At 47.8% G+C, this 25,231-nt stretch overlaps 1 protein-coding gene and 1 long non-coding RNA gene across 3 annotated transcripts; one reads left to right on the forward strand and one right to left on the reverse strand.

The window, feature by feature from the left end:
- Position 1: 1 nt before the first annotated feature.
- LOC125941518 (uncharacterized) lies at positions 2–23,945 on the forward strand. 2 transcript variants are annotated; one of them, XR_007464404.1, is made up of 3 exons: positions 2–137; positions 12,295–12,398; positions 23,710–23,945. It is a non-coding gene; the product is annotated as an uncharacterized LOC125941518 (long non-coding RNA). The 2 variants fall into 2 exon arrangements; XR_007464405.1 differs by having other exon boundaries at positions 23,791–23,945.
- On the reverse strand, positions 3,286–10,488 carry LOC125941516 (phospholipid-transporting ATPase ABCA3-like). Its single transcript, XM_049658964.1, has 2 exons — positions 10,306–10,488; positions 3,286–3,549 (listed from the first exon to the last, which is right to left on the reverse strand). The coding sequence occupies exons 1-2, from the start codon at positions 10,480–10,482 to the stop codon at positions 3,292–3,294; spliced, it is 435 nt and encodes a 144-aa protein (XP_049514921.1). The 5' UTR covers positions 10,483–10,488; the 3' UTR covers positions 3,286–3,291.
- Positions 23,946–25,231: the final 1,286 nt, after the last annotated feature.

The following is a 25,231-nucleotide window of genomic DNA, read 5'->3' on the forward strand; positions in this document are numbered from 1 at the left end:
ACCTGCCCAGACAAGCCCCGACCTGAACTGCCTGAACCACCGCGCCGCACAAACGGTGGCGGGATGCCGGGAAATGTTGTTAGCTGATGGCCGACATCTTGCGTTTATTTTTCGTGGGCCTTGCCATGCTGCTCAAGGTAAGCGCATTGCAAGATTTTCTTTAAACGACGGTAGACTTGCGTTACTGATATTTCACCCAAAAGCGTTTGTACAAGAGCTGACCAGAAGGACCGATTTGCTTACGCATGCGCGGTCGTGCTTTTGACACCGTCCATGCTCGTCCGTGCCTCGTTAATTTATCGTGTTGGCGGCGACGGCTGTGCATTGCGCTGCTGATCTTGAGGCCGCGTTTCGATGGGGACGAAATGCAAAAAAGGCTCGTGCCCTTATATAGATATAGGTGCACGTTAAACAATGTAACCAGCTGGTCAAAATTATACCGGAGTCCCCTGAATGTAATTGAATTTTTGACGGGCGCATGTTATTCGCTCGTCCTCCGTTCCCGAACCTCTGAGGGTTGAGCGAGCAACAACGTTGGCTTTGCCAGATAACATGCTGATTGCACTTCACAAAGGCTTCGGCTCTGTCTACGACATAGGGTGTCTTTAGAAGTACTGACTGCTCGTCTCAATAAAGAACTGCGCGAAAAAACAGGAACGTGGAGGATGTTTGTAGCAAGCGGGGTGTTCGTTGGAATAAACTTTTTCCAAACAAACTTTCACAACGCTTTAGAGAGACATTGCTGAGACGTCCCTGCGTGTTCTAATCATTGCGCCCGTTGCATCATGGACTCCTTTGAAGGCCATGATGCCATGGGCGCCATGATTATACGACGCAAAACAAAACGGCACATCATGACAAGAGACGCGTGCCAGACTTCGATGAAGAAAGCTTCACCGTCACCAGACTTCGGCGAAGAAAGCATGAAGTCCCGAGGTTTAGAGTGTTGGTGACGTGTCGCGTTTCCCCGCTCAGTGGGCTTACGGCTGTAGGACGCTTTCTTCACCGAAGTCCGGCATGCACGTGCCTCTTGTCATGATGTGCAGTTTTCGTCTTGCCGCCTTACCAAAGCTTCGTCTAAACCAACTTCCGCAGTGTGTGGCATCTGCATGATCTTGACCTTTTAAGAATGAAACATGAACATACCCGAATGAAATGTATTTTCCGCTGAAATGTACAAAATACACTGATGATAAGGAGATACAACGAAAAAAAAAAAATTCAGAGCCCTTCCACTACTGTGAAGATGGAAGCCAGCGAAGCTGTGACTATGATGGGTCTGCTATAGTGAATATTGCTATAGTGAATTTATATGTTATCATTATTGACTATATTGAGCGTCTTTGGCATGCTCGTCAAATAGCAAGGACACCGGCGTCTTGTTTTCGCCCGGCGCGATGGCCGAATAGTACGTTTGCTGCGCCAAGTCCGAAACTAGCGCGCATGAGCCACAGCGTTCATAAGCCGCGTTTACATGAATGCAACAGTGGCGCATCGCATTTCTAGCGCACCGCATTCATGTAAACAGTGGTAATGCGCTGGGAAGGCGCATCGCATTAATGCGCGAGTCGATGGTAGATTTACGGACGGGAATCGACTCAAGCACGTGGCGCTACGTTCTCGGGATAATTAATGCACTACTACGTCGCATCGCGCTTTCCAAGTGTGCTTGGAAATGCGATGCGCTACTGTCGCATTCATCTAAACGCGGCTATAGCCGCCGCACACGGCACGGCATCGTCAGGATCCTGGAAGATGTGGTTAAACCAGCCCAGGCAAAGCTAGTTTCGGTTTCAAGGAACGGGCGCGCTCCTAGTGGTTGCCGGACATCCTAAGTTATTTTTTTTTTATTTCTCTTTTTGTGAATTTTAAATCGGGCGAAGCGAGGGACGGGTGGTCGTCTTCGTGCGTCCATCGAGCTTGCCTCCGCTCACCCTTGCCACTCGCTCAGCGATATCGCAAGTCGGATCGCGCTTTCTCATCTGCTTCGGTTGTCGTCCCAAGTATAAAGATGGGAAAGATAAGACAGAGAGGCTCGATCAGGCGTGCAACGAACGGAAGAACGGAGGTCAACCAAGCGTTAGACGCAGATGGATAAATCGGGGCATTACATGTGTTGCGCGGCTGTGTGGTGTTCGAACACCGGGAATTCCAGTTCTGCCAAGTCTTTCAGGTTTCCTGTAATGATAGCAGGTAAGCATAAGTATTTCGCTTTATTTTCTGAGCAGCTTTTCATTTTGCACGTGTAAACCAGTTCTGTACAAGTCTCAGTTGACTGACATAGAGCAGTGTCGCTCGACCTATTCGTCATGACGGCCGCCCATCTGCTGTCGGTGAAATACTTGTAATCAAGGGCTTGAGTGCGTGCTTGTTGGGCTACACACTTTGTTCACTCATTACTATACATGACGATGCATGTAGCCATATTAAAATTCTGTGGGTCTTCTCATACTGTCAATGAAATACATGTATTGTACTCTACCTTCTTTCTGTAAGCCACAGGATGTGTGCGCCGTCATAACATACGCGATAGTCAAGTTCCGTGTGACCAAACCCGTGGTGGTTAATAATTTTCGAATTGGTTTAGATCTTCTGGGACCTATGTTCGCTTATTATTATTATTATTATTATGTTCAAGACTGTGCTTGCGCCAGTTAGGACAGTCAATCAGGAAAGTTAGGACGCTCAGTTCGTTAGTCAGTCAGTTAGTTAGTTAGTTAGGACGCTCAGTTAGTCAATTAGGACAGCCAGTTAGGAAAGCAAAGCTATGCCGGAAGTTAGTGATTTATTGAAGATAAGAGTAAGGTAGCGTGAAGTCCATAAGGCATACCGAACGAGAAACTAATTGGGGATACCGTAAGGCCTTTCACTTCTCTTTTTATCAAGATTTAATATGAGGTTTAAGACACCTTCTGTGCTAAGATATCATTAATGTGGCAAGTTGAGTGAATGTTTGAAAAATTCAATTCAATTGTGAATGTGGATTGTGAATTCAGTTGTTAATGGCGCTCAGAGGGCCTGTCATTACTTCTAAGGTATAAAGGTCTGGGACGTTCGTTTGACGCAAGAAATGAATAGTCGAAAATATCATGTGAGTGCCCATTTAATAAACATTTGATTGCTACCGAATAGCAAGAGAAAGCGGGAATGAGAAAACAACGAAAGCCAACAATGTAGCACAATCAAGCGTTGCGTGTTAGCAAATTCTCAGATAACGGGTTTGCGATCGTCTGAAAAGTACCTTTTAAAAATCTGCTTATGTTTATAAAGTGCACTCGTCCACCCTCCGCGTCACACACTGGACGCGTTAGTCCTCGTGGATTTGCTTGACGTCATCTCGGGGGAACTCGAATAGCTCGATGACGACGAGACAGCGCTGCCGCCGGGTTTGGCCCTCCGGCGGCTTCTCTTCGGGTGAAGCAAGGTTCTGTCCAGCCTGATCTCGCTCACGAGCACGTACTCGGGCTCGAAGAGCTTGTGGACAGAGCGCAACTCGCCGAACAACGCGCTCCATGGTTGTTGCTCGCGGATTCCATACATGATCACGCCCTGAGTGAGAGAAGAAACGTTTTAATGTGTTTCGCATTCTCAGGATCCTTAACCAACTTTCCGGGGGCTGTCTGCTTGTCTGTCTAACTAACTAAATAACTAACTAACCATTTCACGCCGACCTGGGTCGCTGGGTAGTCAGTGGTCGAATGGCTAGCGAATCGGGCTGCTGTGCTGAGCTAATAGGGTTCGAAAGCAACCATGGGACAAACTTGGATCAGCGAGTACATGGTGATGTGTGCATACGACTTGGAGGACTGCGTTTGGGCCTTTGGGTATGTGTTATTCTAAACTGAACTTCCTCGATACCAACATGGGTCACATGGGTATGTGCCAGCAGGTGTGTGCCGCTCTGCAATGAACATCTTTGACGCCAACTTGAGCAGCTATAGGTGTCTGCTAATGGGAATGTTCCGCTCGACAATGACGAGAAAGGTCCCTTAAGTTTATCCGATGCCGAGCGGAATCGAGCGCACGTTAAAGGGTTCCTCAAGGACAGCAAGCCGACACATTAGCAGGCTGCGCCACGAATGCACTGGGTGTGTGCCGCTTTCTCATGGATGCTTTTCGTGCCAACGCTTTAAACAGCGCTTGAATGTAGGCTCCTAAGAAAGAAGCGCGAGAGAGGAGTCCGGTTGGCGCATGAAGCATTTCTCTGCGTTCGCACGCACCGGTGCGACATGGGTTTCGGAGGCCACGCGTAGGCTTCGCAGCCGCGGCGCTAGATGGCGCCGAGTGTTCCTAGGGAAGCGCTTAAGGACAGTCCAAGGGCAGTTCACGCCTCATGCATATCTCGTTTTGAATTATGGGGTTTTACGTGCCAAAACCAGTTCTGATTATGAGGCACGCCGTAGTGGGGGACTCCGGAAATTTGGACCACCTGGGGTTCTTTAACGTGCACGTAAATCTAAGTACACGGGTGTTTTCGCATTTCGCCCCCATCGAAATGCGGCCGCCGTGGCCGGGATTCGATCCCGCGACCTCGTGCTCAGCAGCCCAACACCATAGCCACTGAGCAACCACGGCGGGTACATATCTCGTTTTGACATTGGCAATAAGTTGTATCGTTGTATTAATTCACTGCTAAAGCATTACACCGTGGACAGTCATTGCGAGGTGGGTTCTGCCGCAATATTACCGTGATAGCTTTTAGGGCCCCGTGTCGCAAGAAATCCGGCGTCGGCAACCTGCGTGCGATCGCGGGTGGCGAAGAAAATCATCCAACCACATCGACCGCGCAGGCACTCCACGTGGTGCAAGGTTTTGGTGAACAGAAATTGAATTTCTCACAGTGAAATCCGTCAGAAAAATAGTAAAGTACGACTTTACCATTCGGTGTCGGATTCGCCGTCGGATTGTTTACCAATCGGCGTCGAATTGTAATTCGAATGTACGAGAAAACTTCATTCTGCTACGAGGAAACTCGCACACAAACCCCTTTTCCAGCATTTCTACCAGACCTGCGCGCATCGGGGCAATAGCAAACAATTAATAAAATGATAAAAAAAGGTGCTACGGCCTTCACATTTTATTATAAGACCGCTTATATTGCCCCTAGAAAGACGTCTTTCCAGCAACGCATTTCAGTTTAAAAGTGAAGCCGAATTTAAGGGGATTGGTGTAAGCGTGGCCTTTGTAAGCTGGCTTTCCCACGTTCCGGGTTGCAGTGAATGAAGCCTACTTGCCATGTGCGAACGATGCAATCTGAACGGGTCCCGATAACGCTATCGCGTTCTGCTCTTAAAGGCGAAGCTTAAGCGGTCCTCCAATTTTTTTAAATGGAAGTAGCATCATTTGCATTGCTAGACCAGTTTTCTTTCCGGCTGTCTAGCTTATCGAAAATGTGGGCCGTTCGCGTGGGTATGTGCCAATGGTTATGTGCCTTTCTTGAATAAACTGAAGTTCTTCAATAATTGCAACACAAGATGTCTGCTACCTGCATAAACACACAAAGAAAGCAACTGTTGAGATTGGCATTGGGTAAACCTATTTCTTTGTTATTTAGGTATGGATCCAAACTAGCTTGATGCTAAGGAGCCAGATGCTTCTCATGTATTAGGGGCGAAGCTCCTTAGGGTGTGGGTCTGTCCCTCCTCTGTAGTATGTAGTAGTAGTAGTCGTCGTCGTCGTAGTCGTCGTAGTAGGTAGCCACGTCTAGTTTTATGAAGAAAAAAATTCCGAAAGTTGTGTCCGTAGCGCGGAATCGAACCGGGGACCCCTCGCTTCCGAACGCGCGGCGCTAGCCACTACGCCACGAAGCGCACATGGACACACGCACCACGATGACAATAAATACCCAACATTAACGAAAGACTGCGTGTTTCTAACGCGTTTGTGCTAGCGCGTTACGGCCCGTGTAAGAAGCTGGTGTAAGACGCTGTGGCCTCTCCGCCTTACCCCCGTATTCATAAACGCTCCTCGACTTGAACTTGACTTGCCACCGCCTTGAGCAGCGCGTTCGAAACGCGTTGAAGGCGGTGGCAAGTCAAGTTCAAGTCGAGGAGCGTTTATGAATACGGGGGTTATGCTCTCTCAGCAGTCATGTGATGGCGTCGGCAAACGCGGTGCACGTTCCGGCATGCGTAAACGGCTGCGTAAGACACTGTGGCCTCTCCCCCTTACTAGAGAGTACTGCACGTTTCTAACGCGTTTGTGCTAGCGTCCCCTTAAGCGGGAGATGGTGCAATTATAATGAAGGGCGCTGTGATAAAATAGGAATGACGTCACATATGGCGCGTGTCATTGGTGGAAGTCAATCGTTCGATTTAGTGCGGCTAGACTGGGCGAATTACACGGAAGATTCACGGTTTACCGATGATTCCCTCCGGAGCTTCGCCCACTCATCATCATTCACCCCGTGGATATGCGGTGTTCTTTTTTTTTCATCCTTTTGTATCTTTTTGGCAAGCAAATTCAAACACCTGACGAACTTAGGTCACTGTACATGTGCCAATGTGTTTGCGCGGACTTCACGGCGGCACCGCCAGAGGGCGCAGCTTGTCCGGAGGGAAGGGCGACAGAGGAGCTTTGCGGCAGTACACGCCTCATACGGCATGACGTGTTTCGGCTGTTCACATACTTGGTTATAGTCATCGTAGATGAGCTCTGCCCGAATTAAAAAAAAGGAGTATAAAATTTCGAAGTTTTAAAAACTCTACCATATGGACCTGGTGGACCTGGTTCTTGAAAAGCTGGACCTGGTGCCATCGATGTTATTGTGACGTCACGAGACAAGGAAAAATTTGCTCACGCCGTGTATCGAAAGACGATATGTATGTAGATGTTGTTACTCATAAAAAAATAAGGAAAGATGGCCACTGCACTCGCTTTCTTTATATGGATGCGCTCGCGTGTCGTAGCCTCAGCGATCACAGGAACGAAGTCAGCCATTGTTTCATGACGTCATCATGCATACATCTTGTGCTTATCGAAACGATACATATCCATTAGGACGTTCTGACGCTTGCCCGCATTGTTATATTTGGGTTTGGACCTTTGTTTAATGCCAACGTCTCACAAATTGAAAACGTCCGGTCAGTACGGCTACGTTAGGTTAGGCTAGGCTAGGCTAGGCTGGGTTCGTGTTTCAGGACTCGCGCAAGCTAGCAAAACGTGACCACATCAGACACAGTATCAAAAGGAAGCAAAACAAGACGAATTCAGAAAAAAAGCGAAAACGAAACCATTACGAATTCATTCTTTTGATCGATGGCATTGGAGAACCGGCTGCATGGAGTAGGAGTCATACTCCACGTGAGGTCAAGCTTTTCTGACCTCACGTGGAGTATGGGTGAGGTCAAGCTCAGATGAGGTTAGATCGAACCATGCCTAGACTTTAGGTGATGAACCGTGTATGTGATTGAGTTTTGGCAGAGTTGGACATAGATATCAGGTAAAATTAGGTCGAGCGAGGTCGTGTTGCCTATTACTATAGCAACTGAAATAATGGCGTCATTTTAAATTACATGAACGGTCGTTTCTGGTGTCTTTCGTGATTTTTGTAGTTGATATGCTCTGCGGTTGGTGCGTGCGTGTCGCTCTTGTGTCATGTGCCATAAAACCAAACATGCTAGCCTACACCTCCTGAGCCGCTATATTATATTTTGTATTCGCGAACGTATATTATTTTCTTTATTCATTAGTATTTTGTACATTTTTTCATGTGCGTATCAAGTTTCTAGCATCTGTTATGGACATGTAATGTTGTTGTCATCGGCCGTGTAATGCGCAGGCGGTAGCATTTCTTCTTTTTGGGGTTTTACGTGCCAAAACCAGTCCCGATTATGAGGCACGCCGTAGTGGAAGGCTCTGGATTAATTTTGACTACCTGGGGTTCTTTAACATTCACTACAACGCAAGCACACGGGCGTTTTTGCATTTCGCCTCCATCGAAATGCCCTTGCATTTCGCCTCTATTGAAATGAGGCCGCCGCGGCCGGGATTCGATCGCGCGACCTCGTGCTCAGCAGCGCAATGCCTTAGCTAACTGAGCCACCGCGGTGGGTCGCAGGCGGTAGCAATATCTACAAGAAAGTGGCCGCATCGTTCTGCATAACCCTATTCCCGTCAAATAATCCAAGCTAAGCGCCAAATAATTATGTTCTGCAATGTAGCTCAGGTAATCGGTAATCGAGAAATCTGCAGAGTACAATCAACCTCTCTACATGGCTTTCATAGATTATGAAAAGGCATTTGATTCAGTAGAGATTCCAGCAGTCATAGATGCAATACGTAATCAAGGAGTACAGGAGGCATACGTGAATATCTTAGCAAACATCTACAAGGATTCCACAGCTACCTTGGTTCTCCACAAGAAAAGTAGAAAGTTACCTATCAAGAAAGGGGTCAGGCAAGGAGACACAATCTCTCCAATGCTATTCACTGCATGCTTAGAAGAAGTATTCAAGCTCTTAGACTGGGAAGGCTTAGGAGTGAGGATCAACGGCGAATATCTCAGCAACCTTCGATTTGCAGATGACATTGTCCTATTCAGCAACAATGGAGACAAATTACAACAAATGATTGAGGACGTCAATCGAGAAAGTGTAAGAATTGGGTTGAAGATGAATATGCAGAAGACAAAGACAATGTTCAATAGCCTGGCCAGGGAACAAGAATTCAGGATCGCCAGTCAGCCTCTAGAGTCTGTAAAGGAGTACGTTTATCTAGGTCAATTACTCACAGGGGACCCTAATCACGAGAAAGAAATTTACAGAAGAATAAAATTGGGTTGGAGTGCATACGGCAGGCATTGCCAAATCATGACTGGGAGCTTACCACTGTCGTTGAAAAGAAAAGTGTACAATCATTGCACCGGTGCTAACATATGGGGCAGAAACTTAGAGGTTAACAAAGAAGCTCGAGAACAAATTAAGGACCGCACAAAGAGCGATGGAACGAAAAATGTTAGGCCTAACGTTAAGAGACAGGAAGAGAGCGGTGTGTATCAGAGAACAAACGGGGATATATCCGATATTCTAGTTGACATTAAGCGGAAGAAATGGAGCTGGGCAGGCCATGTAATGCGTAGGAGGGATAACGGGTGGACCATTAGGGTTACAGAATGGATACCAAGAGAAGGGAAGCGCAGTCGAGGTCGGCAGAAAACCAGATGGGGTGATGAAGTTAGGAAATTTGCAGGCGCAAGTTTGAATACGCTAGCGCAAGACAGGGGTAATTGGAGATCGCAGGGAGAGGCCTTCGTCCTGCAGTGGACATAAAATATAGGCTGATGATGATGATGACCATGATGATCATGAAGTAGCTCGGAAGGAGACCACTTTTGTAACGCCCAGCGCTGATCGTTTCTTCTACCGTGAAATCGTCCAGTGGTGTGCACCTTGTGCAATAGTGTTTCGATGTTCTGGTGCTCCTCTACAAGCAGCCTGTGCTCCAATGCCATCGATAAACAGAATGAATTCGTAATGGTTTCGTTTTCGCTTTCTTTCTGAATTCGTCTTGTTTTGCTTCCTTTTGATACTGTGTCTGATGGGGTCACGTTTTGCTAATTTCAGAGTTCATCTTATGTGTAATTATTGCAACACTGTATTGCATTGCTGTACAATATTTGCTCCAACTAAATCTGTACTGTGCGCATGTATGTGCCCTCCGCGCAATGATCGTTTGTGAAATTGGCAGTATAGTGAAATAAATAAATAAATAAATAAATAAATAAATAAATAAATAAATAAATAAATAAATAAATAAATAAATAAATAAATAAATAAATAAATAAATAATAAATAGCCTGTTAAAGCGGTGGATTGTTGTGAGTAGGCTTAACCACAAAGTGGGCCCGTACATGTCTAATTACAAAGCGCTGTTCGCGGGGTCATGCCACGTGGTGGTGGGGGTGGTATATCCTTCTGTAGAATGTTCGACTGGCCGTTTTAGGGTGCTCTGGAAGTGCCCCCTAGTTTGTGCAACACAACTTCAAAGCTGTTTTAGTGGAATGTGCGAATCTGGTAGCGACAATCAATCAGGCTTGATGTTATCGTCATTCGAACCCGCTAATGGTCACAATAAATACTAGTTGCTGTTTTGTGCGGAATAGCCTGTGTATGCCCCCGCCCACTTTTTTCTTCTTTCTTTTTTACGAACAGCGCTTTTGTCGTGAAAATCTGGCTTATAGTGACAACCTCACCGCAGTAATATTCGAAAGCTGGCACAACACCAACTGTATGTAGACGTAACCCGCGTAGCCAGAAATCACGGCCCTCGTGATGTACAGGCAGATCGAGAAGACATCACACTTACCTTGGGTTGGCCATCGAGCTTGATTGCGCCGAAGGCTCGCTTCAAAAGATCGTCGATCTTCTGCTCCGTCTCCAAAGGCACCGCGTCCTGGGCCTTAATCGCGATCGTGCATCCACGACCGTATTTCTTTCGTAGGCGGGGCACGCTGGCCAGGCACACCAGCTGGCCACGAGCCATGACTGCCACTCGGCTGGACACCGGCTCAGAACTATCCACGCTGTCCGGGTGAAAACAATAAATAGGTTATAACTTATTGAACCATTAGATCTTCAAGTATGCTATCACATAGAATGTAAATATGCTATCGCATACTTTGATTGTGACGTCTCGATAGCTGCCTTGTCGCGTGCGTCAAGGTCGACCTTGCATACTCATTTATTAAAGTGACGTTTCATACCTCGTATACAAATTCATGCACACAGCGACGCTTTCGCGCACGCTCAACATACATCGAGCTTTTTGTTAGATACCTCAAAAGTGGGGGAGGTTCGCCTATAATGCTGTGAAGAAATCAGCGACCGATGGTGCGATCAAACCTCCGTCTTCCAGCACAGCAGCCCAATTCTTTAACAAATAGGCCGCGATGGCACGCAGGCTTCTCTCGTGCGAAAGTTGCTCTTTGAAATGTCTGGCGCGTGGGTCACGTCCCACTTTGTCGCATTCTTCCCTCGTGACAGCTAGCACTTTGAGACGTTGTGCTAGACTTCAGTGCCTTCGGGATTTGCCCAGATTTTGTCGTTAGACGGATACCTACAAAAATGGGTGCAGTACGCCTATAATGCTGTCGCATAAGCAAAGCACATATTGAGACAGCTGTAAAATTTATGCACTAAAGGAAAATTTAGGATGAGATATAGGTTCGCTGATTGCGTACCGTCCTCGTCATATATTCGTTCTCAAAACACCATTTTCCCGAACCATGCAGCTCCACGTGAATCCATAGAAATTGATTACATGTTTTCCTCACGGCAAGTGTTAATGGGCAAAATAGGATCACATTGCGCCGGTGATAAATTATGTGTACAATAATCAATACGTCAGCTTAAGCCGATTACCTTTTTGCCACTAGCGTGCATTTGAAGAAGCAATAAGGATATGATGAAATCAGACAAAATGCGACGATATCGGAACGCCATCTCACTCCTTGAATTTCGAGAAACAAGAAAAAGAGAAGCGAATAAAGCTAACGCTTGACCTGTTGAATTAGGCGCCAGACAGCGCTGTCGCTGAGATGATTGTGACGTCACGGGTCCGTGGCATTTTCGTGTAAACGCGATTCCTTCCTGTTCAGCAAAATTCATCAGCCTCTAGGCCACGGAGAAAGACCGTGCTCTAGGCTGAGTCCTTGTTTCGCAGTGCGATGCAGATAAATTTGATTGATAAATTAGTAAGCCTAACGCGGCGAAAATTTGTGTCGTCCGCAATAAATCAGAATGCGCTTTGTTCACTAATTAGGAATTTTTTATCAATTTAGTTTTATCTAATTACTATAGGGCACGTATCGAAATTTACCAATTGTCGCCGGTGAGCTTTCGAGGCACAACCACATGGACCAAATTCTGAAGATTACAATTAAATTCCCAGATTTTGCGTGGCAAAATGATGATCTGAATGACACAGTCTGAATGGCGCAAACACATGCACACGCAATATATAGTGAAGAAAAACAGGAGACAGACAAACGGAGGCTTTCATTAAGATGCACCATCTCGGCGAGCAACAAGTTCTACGATCTGCTAATGCGGCCACCCCGGCTGGGATCGAACCCTCAAACTCGAGCTCAACAGCTCAAGGCCATAGCCACCTTGGTCTACCGCGGCGGTTTCCCGTTGAAATTTAAGAACGACGCTGCCATCAATATCGTGCTTGCACGTTGTTTTATAGCAAAACACACTTCCGTTCTACGATATAATATTTGCTCTGTGGATATACACTGGTGCCGTACTTACTCGACTCTGAGCCAATTTGTTTGGTTTTAAATATCGACAGGAGACTTAACGACTCTGACTGAGCTAGAGGATGCAGTTCCGTCGCAGCTGTAACGCAACTTGCGCCATCCGACAGCCACCATGTGTGGCAACCAACTACGGCACGTGAGTATGACGTCGACGATCTGCATGAAAGCTTTTCATATCATGTAACGATAGACTTGAGACTACCGTCGCAGAAGGTGATGGAACCACGCTCATTTTGTTCATGATGAGCGTTTTCAGAGTCTACTTGCGTTCGGGGCAACGTCTTTTCATATTTTGGCAGCAGGCCACTCAGAGCAGAGCTCTATGAGAGTCCTTTAGTAAAACATAAACGGACTCTGGTTCTATGTTGCAATACAAAATAGCGAAAGGTTGCGCGAGAACAACGGTAATGACAATAACGATGACGTCATTCATGACGGGTAGATTCCTCAATGACGGCACGGCGATTGATGTAGACGTCGCGGAATTGGGAATGGAAGGCTGGGTGACGAGTAGTGTTCTTTACTGGGGGGCAAGATAACACGACGACGGTGAACACGATAATGACGCCAGCTAAGTTCGTGTTCTAAGCTTGAAGTTTCTGCTTGTAGTTAGCGCAGCATTTAACTATCGTACCTGCGAGATGTAAGGAAGAAGGTCCTCGTCCTGTCTTTCCTTATGCGGCCCAGGGCTTCGTGGATTCTGTCGCACGAAATGCCGTCGACGCCATCCGTCGGTCCGTCCAGAAATATGAAGGCCGGAAGCCCGATGAGAGCCACGGCCACCGAGAGCTTGCGCCTGGAGCTGGTGCTATTGGGAAGAGAACAGAGTCGACACGCGTCATGCTGCACACACTTACTGGCAAATTGAACATAGAACCAAGTCTCTATGGCGAGGTGAGCGCTGCCGACTGCACATTGAATTCGCGTATGTCCACCTATCAACGAGTCTTCGTGGCAGGCCATGGGTTGGAACCGCACTTTGTCAGTTTAAGGGCTCTTTTAAAGCTGGAGCTACTAATTCGATTGGTTGGCCTCCGTAATGCTACCAGCCTTTAAGTGAAGCTGCGGGGGTTCTGCGAATAAATCGGGAAATTGAAGCGAGCTCTCCGTACAAGCCATATCAGCGTTTTGATCTGGAAAAATGTGATTACCAGCGGGACTGTGACTCGACGAATTTTGGCTATCAGAGCACGAAACCGAAACTGGGAGGCTTCAGCGAGCGAAAAGCCGCGGCCCTCGAGGCGACGTTCTGCTTACGTCACCCAGCAACGGGCAGCTAGCGCACTGCGACCGCGAGGAGCCCGCAGACTTAGCTGGGTGACGGTGCTGGGTGACGTAGCAAGACATGTAGCTAGGCCCAGTTGTCACTTAGCGCCCGTCGTGTTTACTTCCACATCCTTGTGGTGTTTTGCGTGGCCGAGCTCACAATGAATCCTTACCTACTAGCCCAGTTATCCTTTCTAATTATTTTATGCAATAATGTAATGCTTTGCTCTATCAACGCCACGACTATCGGGCGAACCTGTGACCTTTTTTTAAAGCATGAAATGCTTTTAGCACCCGTTGTCGGCGACCTTCAACTGACCTTGAGTCAAAAGCCAGAGCCATTATCCGGACCGCATTACATGCGCTAGTTATTGCCCAAACAATTACAAAACATATTGCTTCCGAGTTCTTAATGTTAGTTCACAATATCACTCAAGCTGTAACTTCTAGTACGCTGAAGTTATATTTGTCATTTCCAATAGCGACGTTCAAAAGGCAGATACAGAGCACCATACACTTGATTGTCATCTTTTGGCGCTCAAACAGAGTTGCCTGTGCTCTTTTCAACGCCAGTGGTCCGTGAGTTCCGCGGCTCGGATTATGGGCGGCCTTGAGAGACGGCGCCAAGCTGCGTAGCGCCTCCTTCAGGCACTTACTTCTAGCTGGACAGTGCGCTCTGTCTCCCTGGGCGTCTTTCGCTACCTGTCGTGCCGCCTTCAGCCGGTTTTCTTCCCTCAGCTGAGCAGCGTTCATATGGACTAGTGCACGTGCAGTATGGCGTGCTGCGGAGTGGTGCGGTGTGGTGGGGTGTGCCGTTGCGAACATACACTACATTCATTTTAACATTGTGGCTAGGGGCATCTCAAACCAGTTTGCTTTGCCGGTAGCCGTTTCATGCTTACACGTACTCTTGATTACGGGAGAGCCAGCAATTTTTTAGGGGCGAAGCTCCTTATAGCGGCACCCGTTCGTCCCCGTCGTAGTAGGTAGCCACGTCTAGTTTTATGAATTGCTGAATAGATGGCGTTGTGTGTCCGTATATGTATGTATACCCATAGTATAACCGGAAGCCGACTTCCGCTTCCGGTTCCACTTCCGGTTCCGCTTCCGGTTCCGGAAGCCAGCTTCCGGCTTCCGGAGAACGCTTCCGGCGTTTTATGAAAAAAAAATTCCGAAAGTTGTGTCCGTAGCGCGGAATCGAACCAGGGACCCCTCGCTTCCGAACGCGCGGCGCTAACCACTACGCCATGAAGCGCACATAGACACACGCACCACGATGGCAATAAATACCCAACATTAACGAAAGGCCGCGTTTCTAGCGCGTTTCTAACGCATTTGTGCTAGCGCGTTACGGCCCGTGTAAGAAGCTGGTGTAAGACGCTGTGGCCTCTCCGCCTTACCTTCAACGCGTTTCGAACGCGCTGCCCAAGGCGGTGGCAAGTCAAGTTCAAGTCGAGGAGCGTTTATGAATACGGGGGGGTATACTCTCTCAGCAGTCATGTGATGGCGTCGGCAAACGCGGTGCACGTTCCGGCATGTGTAAATGGCTGCGTAAGACGCTGTGGCCGCTCCCCCTTACTAGAGAGTACTGCACGTTTCTAACGCGTTTGTGCTAGCGTCCCCTTAAGCGGGAGATCGGATGATTCCCTCCGGAGCTTCGCCCACTCATCATCATTCACCCCGTGGATATGCTGTGATTTGTTTCATTTGAAATGTAGGCGCATGGAGAGGTTACCTTGGTCGCCCACTTCTGATCACGTTGAGCATTCAAGAACTTCTCCACAGCTAACTAGTACACTCTATTTACATCCAATATATTGAGTGGCTGTCTATCTAATGTTGCCGGCCGCATTTTGACGCACAACCGTATTTCGCGCTATCTCGTCCGCCATGAAACCGAATTTTGCGTTATCGTTGCGCGACTAAATTTCGCACGCCGTCACGGCGCCTGGCTAGTGCGCCTAGGTCTCTCCCCTGACATATTTCCCTCCACTGTCAATGATCCTGCACCCAATCCACGCCAAGGAGCTGCGGGACGATGTCGTCCGCGACGGGCCTCCCGAGGTCCTCGGCGCCCTAATCCAACGGGCCCGTGCGGTCACTGAGATCGTCATAGGAACCATAAACTGGCGGACCCTCCAACTCTATCCCTTCTCTTATGCGCAATGAAACGCTTTTCTTTCTCTCTGCGTGTCTCTCGCATCTTACGCGCGAAAAGTCGAGTAGTTTTCCTCGATACCCGGGATCCAAGAACTTTCGTGGTTGGGGGTATAATGCATCTCAACGCGTCGTACGATCACTCCCGTTCCGTCGTTCACGTGGCACGATACAGTGGGACGTCTTACCTGTATGCCGAGCAGGGCTTACTGACGTCGTTCTTCAGGTCGACGATGCTGACGACGCTTTCGATGGCTGCTTTGACGCTGCTCGTCGGCACTCCCCGCAGTCGGGCGAACAGTCGCAGCGTTTCTAGTCCCGACAGCAAATCCAAGCAACAGTCGCTCTGCGCGCTGTAGCTCAGCGCTGACTTCCACTGAGGGGAATGAGTGGAAAGGCGTTTGTTTAAAGGCGAGCAAGAGAGACGTCGCCTTTGCTGCAGACGCCTGGACTGTTCCTGCCAATTCCAGGGTTGAATGCGATTAGCATTCTTATACACCCGTCACACGGGTAACCTTAAACACAGTTCAGTTTAACCGCGTTTGGTGGATTTAACCTCAGTTTCAGCAACGCCCGTTTGCTGTTGCTGCAAGGGCTCGGTTAGGAAAAGGAACACGATCACGTGGTAATTATATTGGTACAGATTTTGCTACGCATAATAAAATAACATTTTTAAGTTGTAAGTTTGGGCAACAATTATCTATTGAGCAAATAATAGCGCAGAATTGTGCGTAAACCGCCTGTTCTTCACCACTGTGCGGCATTCGAAATCTGTCTTAACCCTGGCTTGATGAAGTCAGTACGACAGCCAAGACAATCCATTGTTTGCTATTGAATCGATAGGCTGTTTTGCTCTTGTTTGAGGCCGATTTTTCTGTTTTTTTTTGTGCCACTCGATCTTCCTAAACGCCTAATAGTGCCTGCGTAGTCGCGTCTGGTCAGTTATTGAGCTTTTGGCTCGACAGTTGGGACGACGCCGCTGCACTCACAACTCCTATGGCGTCCGCCATCTTGTCTGCTTCTCGGTTTGCGAAGAGAAAGCCAGGTTGCAAAGCTTGGTCGGCGTAAACGTGGTTAGGCGACTAACTATGGTTACGTCAGTCGTGTAGTTAGTTGTGGAATCCGCGGTCAGCCGTAGCCGTAGTTAGCTTGAACACGGTTAAGACTGTCCGTGTGACAGGGGTATTAAGGTGATTCACGCACTTTTCGGGGGCTTTCTGTAGGTCTGCCTCTCTGCCTTTTTCTTTAACCGTTTCCCCGCCAACTTGGGTCACTGAGCCGTCCAAGGTCTAATAGTTATAGATAATTGGGCTGCTGTGATGAGAGAGCCGGGTCCGAAACCAGTCATCGGGCCAAATTGAGTCACGGGTATGTAGCATTGCGTATGTGCCGCTCTTGCATGACCCCGTTCACCCCAACTTGAATCACTGCTTATGCGAAGCTACGTATGTTTCGCATTTCAACGAACCTCTTCAATCTGAATTCGGGTCAGTGGGTCGGGCCGCTCTTCAGTGAACCTCTTTTACAGCAACTTGGGTCACGTGATATGTGGCACAACGTATGTGCCAACTTGGGTCACTGCGTATGTGTAACTGCATATGTGCCACTCTTGAATTGCAAAAAAAAAAAATATTTAAAATTCTGGGGTGGCGGTCGGAGTCATGCAACCCGCGTCATAGATATTCGAACTATCTTGTCTGAATATATATTCACACGCGCGCCACGCGAGGACTTCGCTGCGGCGGCGTTAGAGGGCGCAGTCGTGTCCACAGGGAATAGGGAGCCTACATGCAACGGCGTTGCATGCAGGCTCCCTAACAGGGAAGCTTGAGAGAGCGTCCCGACTGCATACACGCCTGATACATGACGTGTTTCAGCAGTTGCCTTATGGCGTGTCGATGCATTGCTTGAATGCTGATCGCAGTCATGTCGACATTCATCGTGACATGGGTTATCCTGCGGGAGTTTTTTTTTGTGCTATACTTATATCTATTTAATAGCCCTTACTTGCAGGGTAAAATAACTGCGGGTGGTCAGAAATAACTCGAAGTCCGGCGGTACGGCGTGTCTCAGCCAAACTGTGTCCCTGGCACGGCAATCTAAATCGATGAACTAAATTGTGAGGTTGCTTTATCATCCATAAATTAAAGCGACTGTCGTGAGAACCTGAATGGACAACAGCTGTTATGTATTCCAAACCAACAGTATTTTCACGTTGTTTAGGAACCAAGATGATGTCAACTACGTGAGGCATCTATATCGTATATGCGGATCTGTATACTCGGCAATAAACCCATACATACCGTACAAACCGTTGCTCTCTACCTTCCGTTTAGAGGCCACTGGATAAGAACCCGATAACAACCCTTTATTAAAAAATTAAATTATGGGGTTTTACGTGCCAAAATTACTTTGATAAAATTATCTCTTGGCTTGGTGATAGTTGGACTGGCTTTACAACTGACTCGATCGAAGGGCTGTTCTTGAATATCGGGCATGGGGCTTTTGTCCGCTAAACACAAACACTTTCAATAGAATCAGCAAGCAACTTGAAGCACTTTAAATTGCCGTGCGGGTGCGCTAGCTTTGAGTATTTGAGCCGTTTATTTGCTCCTGGGGCCACATTATGTGGAATGATGCGCTACGCTAAGCATAAAACTAAGCGGATGTGACGCAGATGTGGGCAACGCACAATATCCGGGCATTCGACGAGCGACGCGACGGCCGTGTAGGCGTTCCCCTCGCCCGGGCTGCGCAGTCCGACAAGGATTTGGACGAGCGTGGTCTTGCCGGATCCGCTCGCTCCCGCCAGGCACAAGCACTCGCCGTGCTTGAGCGCCATGCTGACGCCAGAGACCACGTGCCTGGGGCGTCCGCCGTTCAACCACTTGTGGATGTTGTTCAGGATCAGGACGTGCTTGCGGAAAGTGCTGGGCGTACAAATGGAACAACACGTTCACGTCCCGGTAGCCTCGAATGTCGCCCCGTCAAGAGGAGACGATGTTGAAAAAGTAATAGATTTGATTCCTTTAGAGACAAGGATTCCTTTAGAGACAAGTACGTACGTACGTACGTACATACAGTACATACATACATACATACATACATACATACATACATACATACATACATACATACATACATACATACATACATACATACATACATACATACATACATACATACATACATACATACTACTACATACACATACATACATACATACATACATACATACATACATACATACATACTTTCCAGAAAACTCCCTCCAGGCCGCTAGCACGAAGCTTTTTTGTGCTCCCGTAAATATATATGGACGTATAGAGAAGCCCCGCGGACAGTGAATTGCCGCACAGCAATTTTTTTTTCACTGGAAACTTAGTTAGAACATAAAACCGCTCCGCTGTCATTTGAAAACTATACTCAGCATTAGCTGAAAGTGGCAATAAAGAGCCACAGTACATCTACATAGGCTGGCGAAGTATTCTCAAATTTCTGTTTTGATTCGTTTGGTAGAAAATGGCTAATTGCTTACAGACGAAATGAAGGCCAAAGTTAATTTTTTTAAAGAATTTATCGATGAACCACTAAACCGCATACGTCAGAGTGATGCCACGCATTTCAATTTATTTTGACGCGTTTTGGTTTCGTAAGAGCTCTCAAGACTTTCTACATTTAATCTTTTTTCGGCACAAAATGCAATGTAGTTTTTATTTAGTAATAAGCATGGGCTATAGAGTTGAGTAAAGCCTGCACGAATCTATGACGCTATGGCAAGCTCTGAAGCCATAAGGAAGAACCCAACACTTTGTTGGCTTTATTTTAAATTTCATTCAATTTGTGATATTCCATTAGGCACAACTTGATCTTGGAAGACAGGGCTAAGGGCCCATAATCTCTGCCTGACACTGGCCCAGCTACCCGTACACTGCTCAAGTGGACATGGAACATGTATACACAATAGCTTTACACAATAGTTACAGCAGTGAACAAATGCGCACGTGAAAAACAAAATCACATAGGGTACATTGACACAGTAATGTAACGCCTGCTTCGAACAGGCGCAGTTTCGCTTTTATGCGTAAGCATAAAACGAAGCTTATGCGTAAGCATTCTAGGCTTACTTCACAAAGAACACGTGACACGATGCGCTCCATAGATATACATGGGGCCCTACGCGGGTATATATGAGAATGCCTTTAGAGTACGTATGACTACTGAGATTATGAGCATATATGAGTGAATGGAAAGAATACTTACGCATTATCTCACTAGTCCTACTAGGGAGTTTCTGCAGTAATGTCTTACTTTGTGGGACAGATCAGGAGATATTTGATTTCAATGCACGTTTAAGACTGGTCAGTGCGGTACATCATCATCATCATCATCATCATCATCATCAGTCTATATTTATGTCCACTGCAGGACGAAGGCCTCTGTCTGCCCCGTCTTGTGCTAGCTGATTCTAACGTGCACCTGCAAATTTCCTAACTTCATCACGTACCCCATCTAGTTTTCTGCCGTCCTCGACTGCGCTTCCCTTCTCTTAGTATCCATTCTGTAACACTAATGGTCCACCGGTTATCCATCCTACGCATTACAGGGCCTGCCCAGCTCCACTTTTTCCGCTTAATGTCAACTAGAACATCGGCTATCCCCGTTTGTTCTCTGATCCACACCGCTCTCTTCCTGTCTCCTTAACGTTAGGCCTAACACTTTTCGTTCCATCGTTCTTTGTGCGGTGCTGTACATAGTTTCCCAATTTCATAGAAAGTCGCGTGCATCGACAGTTTAAGCTTTACGCGGGCTAAAAGATCAGTTACAATGGGGGCGACGTACGTGACCTCGTGGACCCTCGATGCGACCTCGGCCTCAGCCTTGACGTCGGAGTCGATGTCTTCTAGGTCCACTTTGGCGTCAGCACGGACGCGCTTCCGTCCCCACGACGGCAGCTGTAGGCGGGGGAAGCGCCCTCCTTCGAAAGTCCAGGACGCCCAGGCAAAGAGCACGCTAGCCACCATGACCAGCTCCACGGCTTCGCCGAGGACGCCGTGTTGGTGCAGGCTCCACGGTTCCCACTGCCGGTCGGAATTATGGCCTGTTCACACGTAACAAAAAATTCAGCGGTGATATAGCGGTAAATGCGAGAGAATTGCGGTAGCATTAGGCGGACTTTATTGAGGTCCCGGATTCACGATTTAAGCCCAGTTCACCACATTACATAGCTCACTCGACGCACGTCCTACATATAGGACGTATGCACGCACGCACGTGCACACGCTCAGGCACACACGGACACGCATGTATATATATATATATATATATATATATATATATATATATGAACGAGAGAGAAAGGGGAAACTGAGGGCCTCGCTTGTTGGTAATCGCGACAATATAAAGCTAACAGACAATGAAGCTAAGGAAAACATCGGGGAAAATAGCTGTGGTTGAAATTGAAAAGTGGGAAATAATGAAGATATTCGGTGCCATTCAACTCTATGAATATGGATGACCAGCGAAGCTGTGTATATGGTGATTGACCGTTCGCTTCGGTGAAGCGTTCCAAGTTTGCGGGGTCGGGGCCACATGGACGTTCCGCGTGCACGCGGCTGCCAGGGTAAGCTACGTCACGTAATGAAGAAGCAAACATAAGTTCCTGCGAAATGCGCGGCCTGGTTCATACGTTTTTTACGATCGCGAAGTTTAAGAGCGTCGCCATCCTAACGTTTTCATACGATGCCATAAGGTGGCGCGAACGCCGCCATGTCCAAGTTTTCATACGACGCCACAAGGTGGCGCGACGTGTCTCAAATTGTTTTACGACCCTGAAGTTGAAAAACGCCACCATACCGACGTTTTCATACGCCACAAGGGGGCGCGACGCGTCTGAAATTGTTTTACGATCCCTAAGTTTAAAAACGCCGCCATCCTGATGTTCTCATACGACGCCACAAGGTGGCGCGGCGTGTCTGAAGTTGTTTTATGGTCCCGAAGTTTAAAGACGCCGCCATCCCGACGTTTTCGTACGACGCCACAAGGTGGCACGACGCGTCTGAAATTGTTTTACGATCCAGAAGGTCAAAAAAGCCGCCATCCCGATGTTTTTCGTACGACGCCACAAGATGGCACGACGTGTCTACTTCCGGTCTGTTGCGGGACGCGATCTCCTGGAACCTTGCCTACAACAGCTTCGCTGTAAAAAGGGAAATGAAAGTGGACTAAATGATAACATTCCGCCGGTGGGAGCCGAACCCACAACCACCGTATTACGCGTGCGTTTCACTACCACTTTGTGCTACGGCGACGGATATCAATCAATTCACTAACTTGGCCATTTATGTTTTACTAGATCTAGCCCTGGGCGTGTTAGCCAGCGCCGCTCAGAGCCACGGCAGGTAGATGTGAAACACCTTTTTTTTTTCGCGATGGCGTGACGTAACATGTAAAATTAGGAGAGCACTTCCAATATTTTCCACTTTGACACTCCCCCATTGCGATCGCATTAAACACACACAGACCCAACACAATGTTGGAATCGAAACGACGCGGAGCTACTAATTTGTTATCGCAATTGATGCTTCGCCTTTCGGGCGAAACTGCGACATTTTTTCACCAACATATGAGAGCCACCTAACTCAGCTATCTAGCCGTGTCTGGCGTTTTCCGACGAGCTGGCCTTCAGTTGAACTCTTGAAGTGCAGCTTCGGCCGTTGTTTTGCCTACTCTTATCCCCGTCACAGTATGACAACAGTGTATGACGAACAAAAATGATAGGTCGTGACATGCGTGTCATGTAGGTCATAAAAGAGCCGCCTACGTCTTGATTCTTTCATGGTCGTTTCGTTAAATTGGTAGGTGCCAAAACTGGCATAGGATGACAAGATTCTATGAAGAGCATAAATGATAAGTCATGACATGAATATCATAACATGTATGTCATGTAGGTCATGAAATAGCCGCCTACGTTTTGGTGCTCTCGTGGTTGATTCGTTAACTTAGTAGGCACCCCGCACACTGCTTCGCATAACATCGATTCCCACAGGGCGTGGGATGTGCCGGCTTTTTTCTAACAGACTGGGTAGTTAAGCATACTTTGCAGACACGATCGTCAGCGCGTCATGCATGTGCCTCGCTTGTTTGTTTAAAACGGTCAAACCTGGTGAGGGGCCCTTTAAGGTTTTGGGGCATTTTTTCTCGGAAAGGACAACCCTTCTTTTATTCGTCTATCCTCTCCCCCTGTTGCGGAGCCAGGAGAGGAGGACGGCAGTCTCCTTCCACGCCAGAGCTCGCATTGCTGGACACAACGCTCATACGACGATTCATACGTCGATATGCGCTGCTTAAACTCTTTTGTTATTCACAGAGTTACGCAGTGAAAGAAGAAACGGCATGTAAAGGTCCTCACTGCCACACACATACACCTTCGATTGCGGCATTCCTTTAATAACGCGAAAAGCTTTCCCGGAGTGCTCGGCTATCCGCTTACATTGACGATCATCCGCGATGTTCTCAGTCCAATTTATTTTAGAGCGAAAGCTCTACTACACCATGTCTCGCATGGTCAATCATGGCGTCGCAATGACCTTGAGCCACCGGAGCGCAAGTATGGCAGGTGTGACTTCACGGCACGTGATCTGCAGCGGAGAGGCGTCGCAGCTGCGCTCGCTCGGAGCCTCCCCGCTGTGGTACCACGTGACTAGGCGAGGTGTTTAACTGGTTCAACGGCTGCTTCGCCGGCACTTGGTCGCTCAGTCTCGCCACGGATGGCGCGCCGCCTGGGCCGTCTGCGCGTGCGGTTCAGCGCAAGCGACACGCTGAATCCAATCATCCCGGGGATATAGCTAGACGGCAGACTGCGAAATCTCAAGCAAGGGCAAAGTTGGTTGCTGAAACACCGGAGCAAAGGGAGGCCACATTAGCAAAACCAAGCCAAACGGACCTTTCGCTCATGACATCTAGGTCTGCAAGAGTTAAACCTCAGCCATTTTTTAAAATGTATTTACTCACCTTTGCTGCAGCACTGCATCACGGGATGCCTGGCCAGCCCCGGCAGCACAACATACGGCTTTATCGCATCCGCTTCGTCCACCACCTTGCAGAATGCCTCGACGTCTTGGATGAAGGTGCGTCTGCAGGCTTCTCGGGCCCACGGCAGGGCGATCACCTTGGCCGCACCTTCTACGAACGCGGCAGGGGGGAACAGGGCGCTGATCAACTCGACGGTTACCATGTTGTTGGCCGCCGTCACGAACAGGAACCCTGGCACCGCGCAGGAAATAACAGTTGTAGTAAACCCTCTCCGTAGCGTTATTTGTGATACGCGATTGCTGTTGACGTGCGCAGCTTTTGAGAAGCGAGATGAGTACTGTCGATCTACCACCACGAACAACTTCCACTCCTGCGCTTGGAAATGGGCTCAGCGTGTCAGTCCGTTTAGTGCTCTCATGTCATGAAATGCATTGATGGATGCATTGATAGGCCATGACATAAATGTCATGACCTATCATGGCGCATGACCTATCATGGCGCATGACCTATCATGGCATAAATGTCATGACATTCTTGTCATGTAGGTCATGACAATGACCCAGCGAAAAATATTAACACTAAAAAACCACTGAAATGGGTTCGGACGTGGGTACTAAGTGAAGGAAACATTTAAAGGATGCTGGTAGAAGTCATAGCCATCACCATGACGGAGCAACAATGACAATAACTCAGCTATAAAAAAGTTTAATGCCCAGAAACTACTGAAGGAAACACTTAAGGATTGTGGTAGAAGCCATAGTCATGACCATGACTCAGGAAAAAAGAGTGACTCAGCGAAAGAAGATTGACACTCAAAATCCAATGGAATGGGTTCGGATCTAGTACTAAGTGAAGGAAAAGGCTACTAATGGTCGAAGTCATAGTCATGAGCGTAACTGAGGCGTTCGTCTTAACTTATCTTAGGTGTAGCTAAAGGGACTCATGAGGACTCATGACATGAATGTCGTGACATGTATACCATGTAGGTCATGAAAGAGCCACCTAGGTCTTGGTGCTCTCATGGTCATTCCGTTAACTTGGTTGGCTCCTCGCACGTTGCTTTCCCTAACATCGATTGCCACAGCTTGTCACAGTATGCCAATTTTTGTACATACAAAGTTAACGAAACGACCATGAAAGCACAAAGAAGTAGGCGGCTGGATAGATAGATACTGTCAAAGTGGCAAATGTTCGCCAAGAAATGCTTCGCATTTTAAACACAGCCGTGTAGCGTCCATTGGGGGCACGTTAAAGTACCCCACGGGGTCAAATTTAATCCGGAGGCCCCTACTACGGTGCGCCTCATAATCAGATCGTGGTTTTGGCGCGTAAAACCATAGAGTTTAGTTTTAACGCGATGTCGGCGGGTGGATTTCGGAGGGTGGGGGAGAAAATCATCCCCAACCGCGCAGGCACTCCACGTGGTGCAAGGTTTTGGTGAACAAAAATTGAATTTCTCACAGTGAAATCCGTCAGAAAAATGGTAAAGTACGATTTTACCATTCGGCGTCG

The sequence above is a fragment of the Dermacentor silvarum genome, chromosome 11 (genome assembly GCF_013339745.2).
Source record: "Dermacentor silvarum isolate Dsil-2018 chromosome 11, BIME_Dsil_1.4, whole genome shotgun sequence".
Taxonomy (NCBI): domain Eukaryota; kingdom Metazoa; phylum Arthropoda; class Arachnida; order Ixodida; family Ixodidae; genus Dermacentor; species Dermacentor silvarum.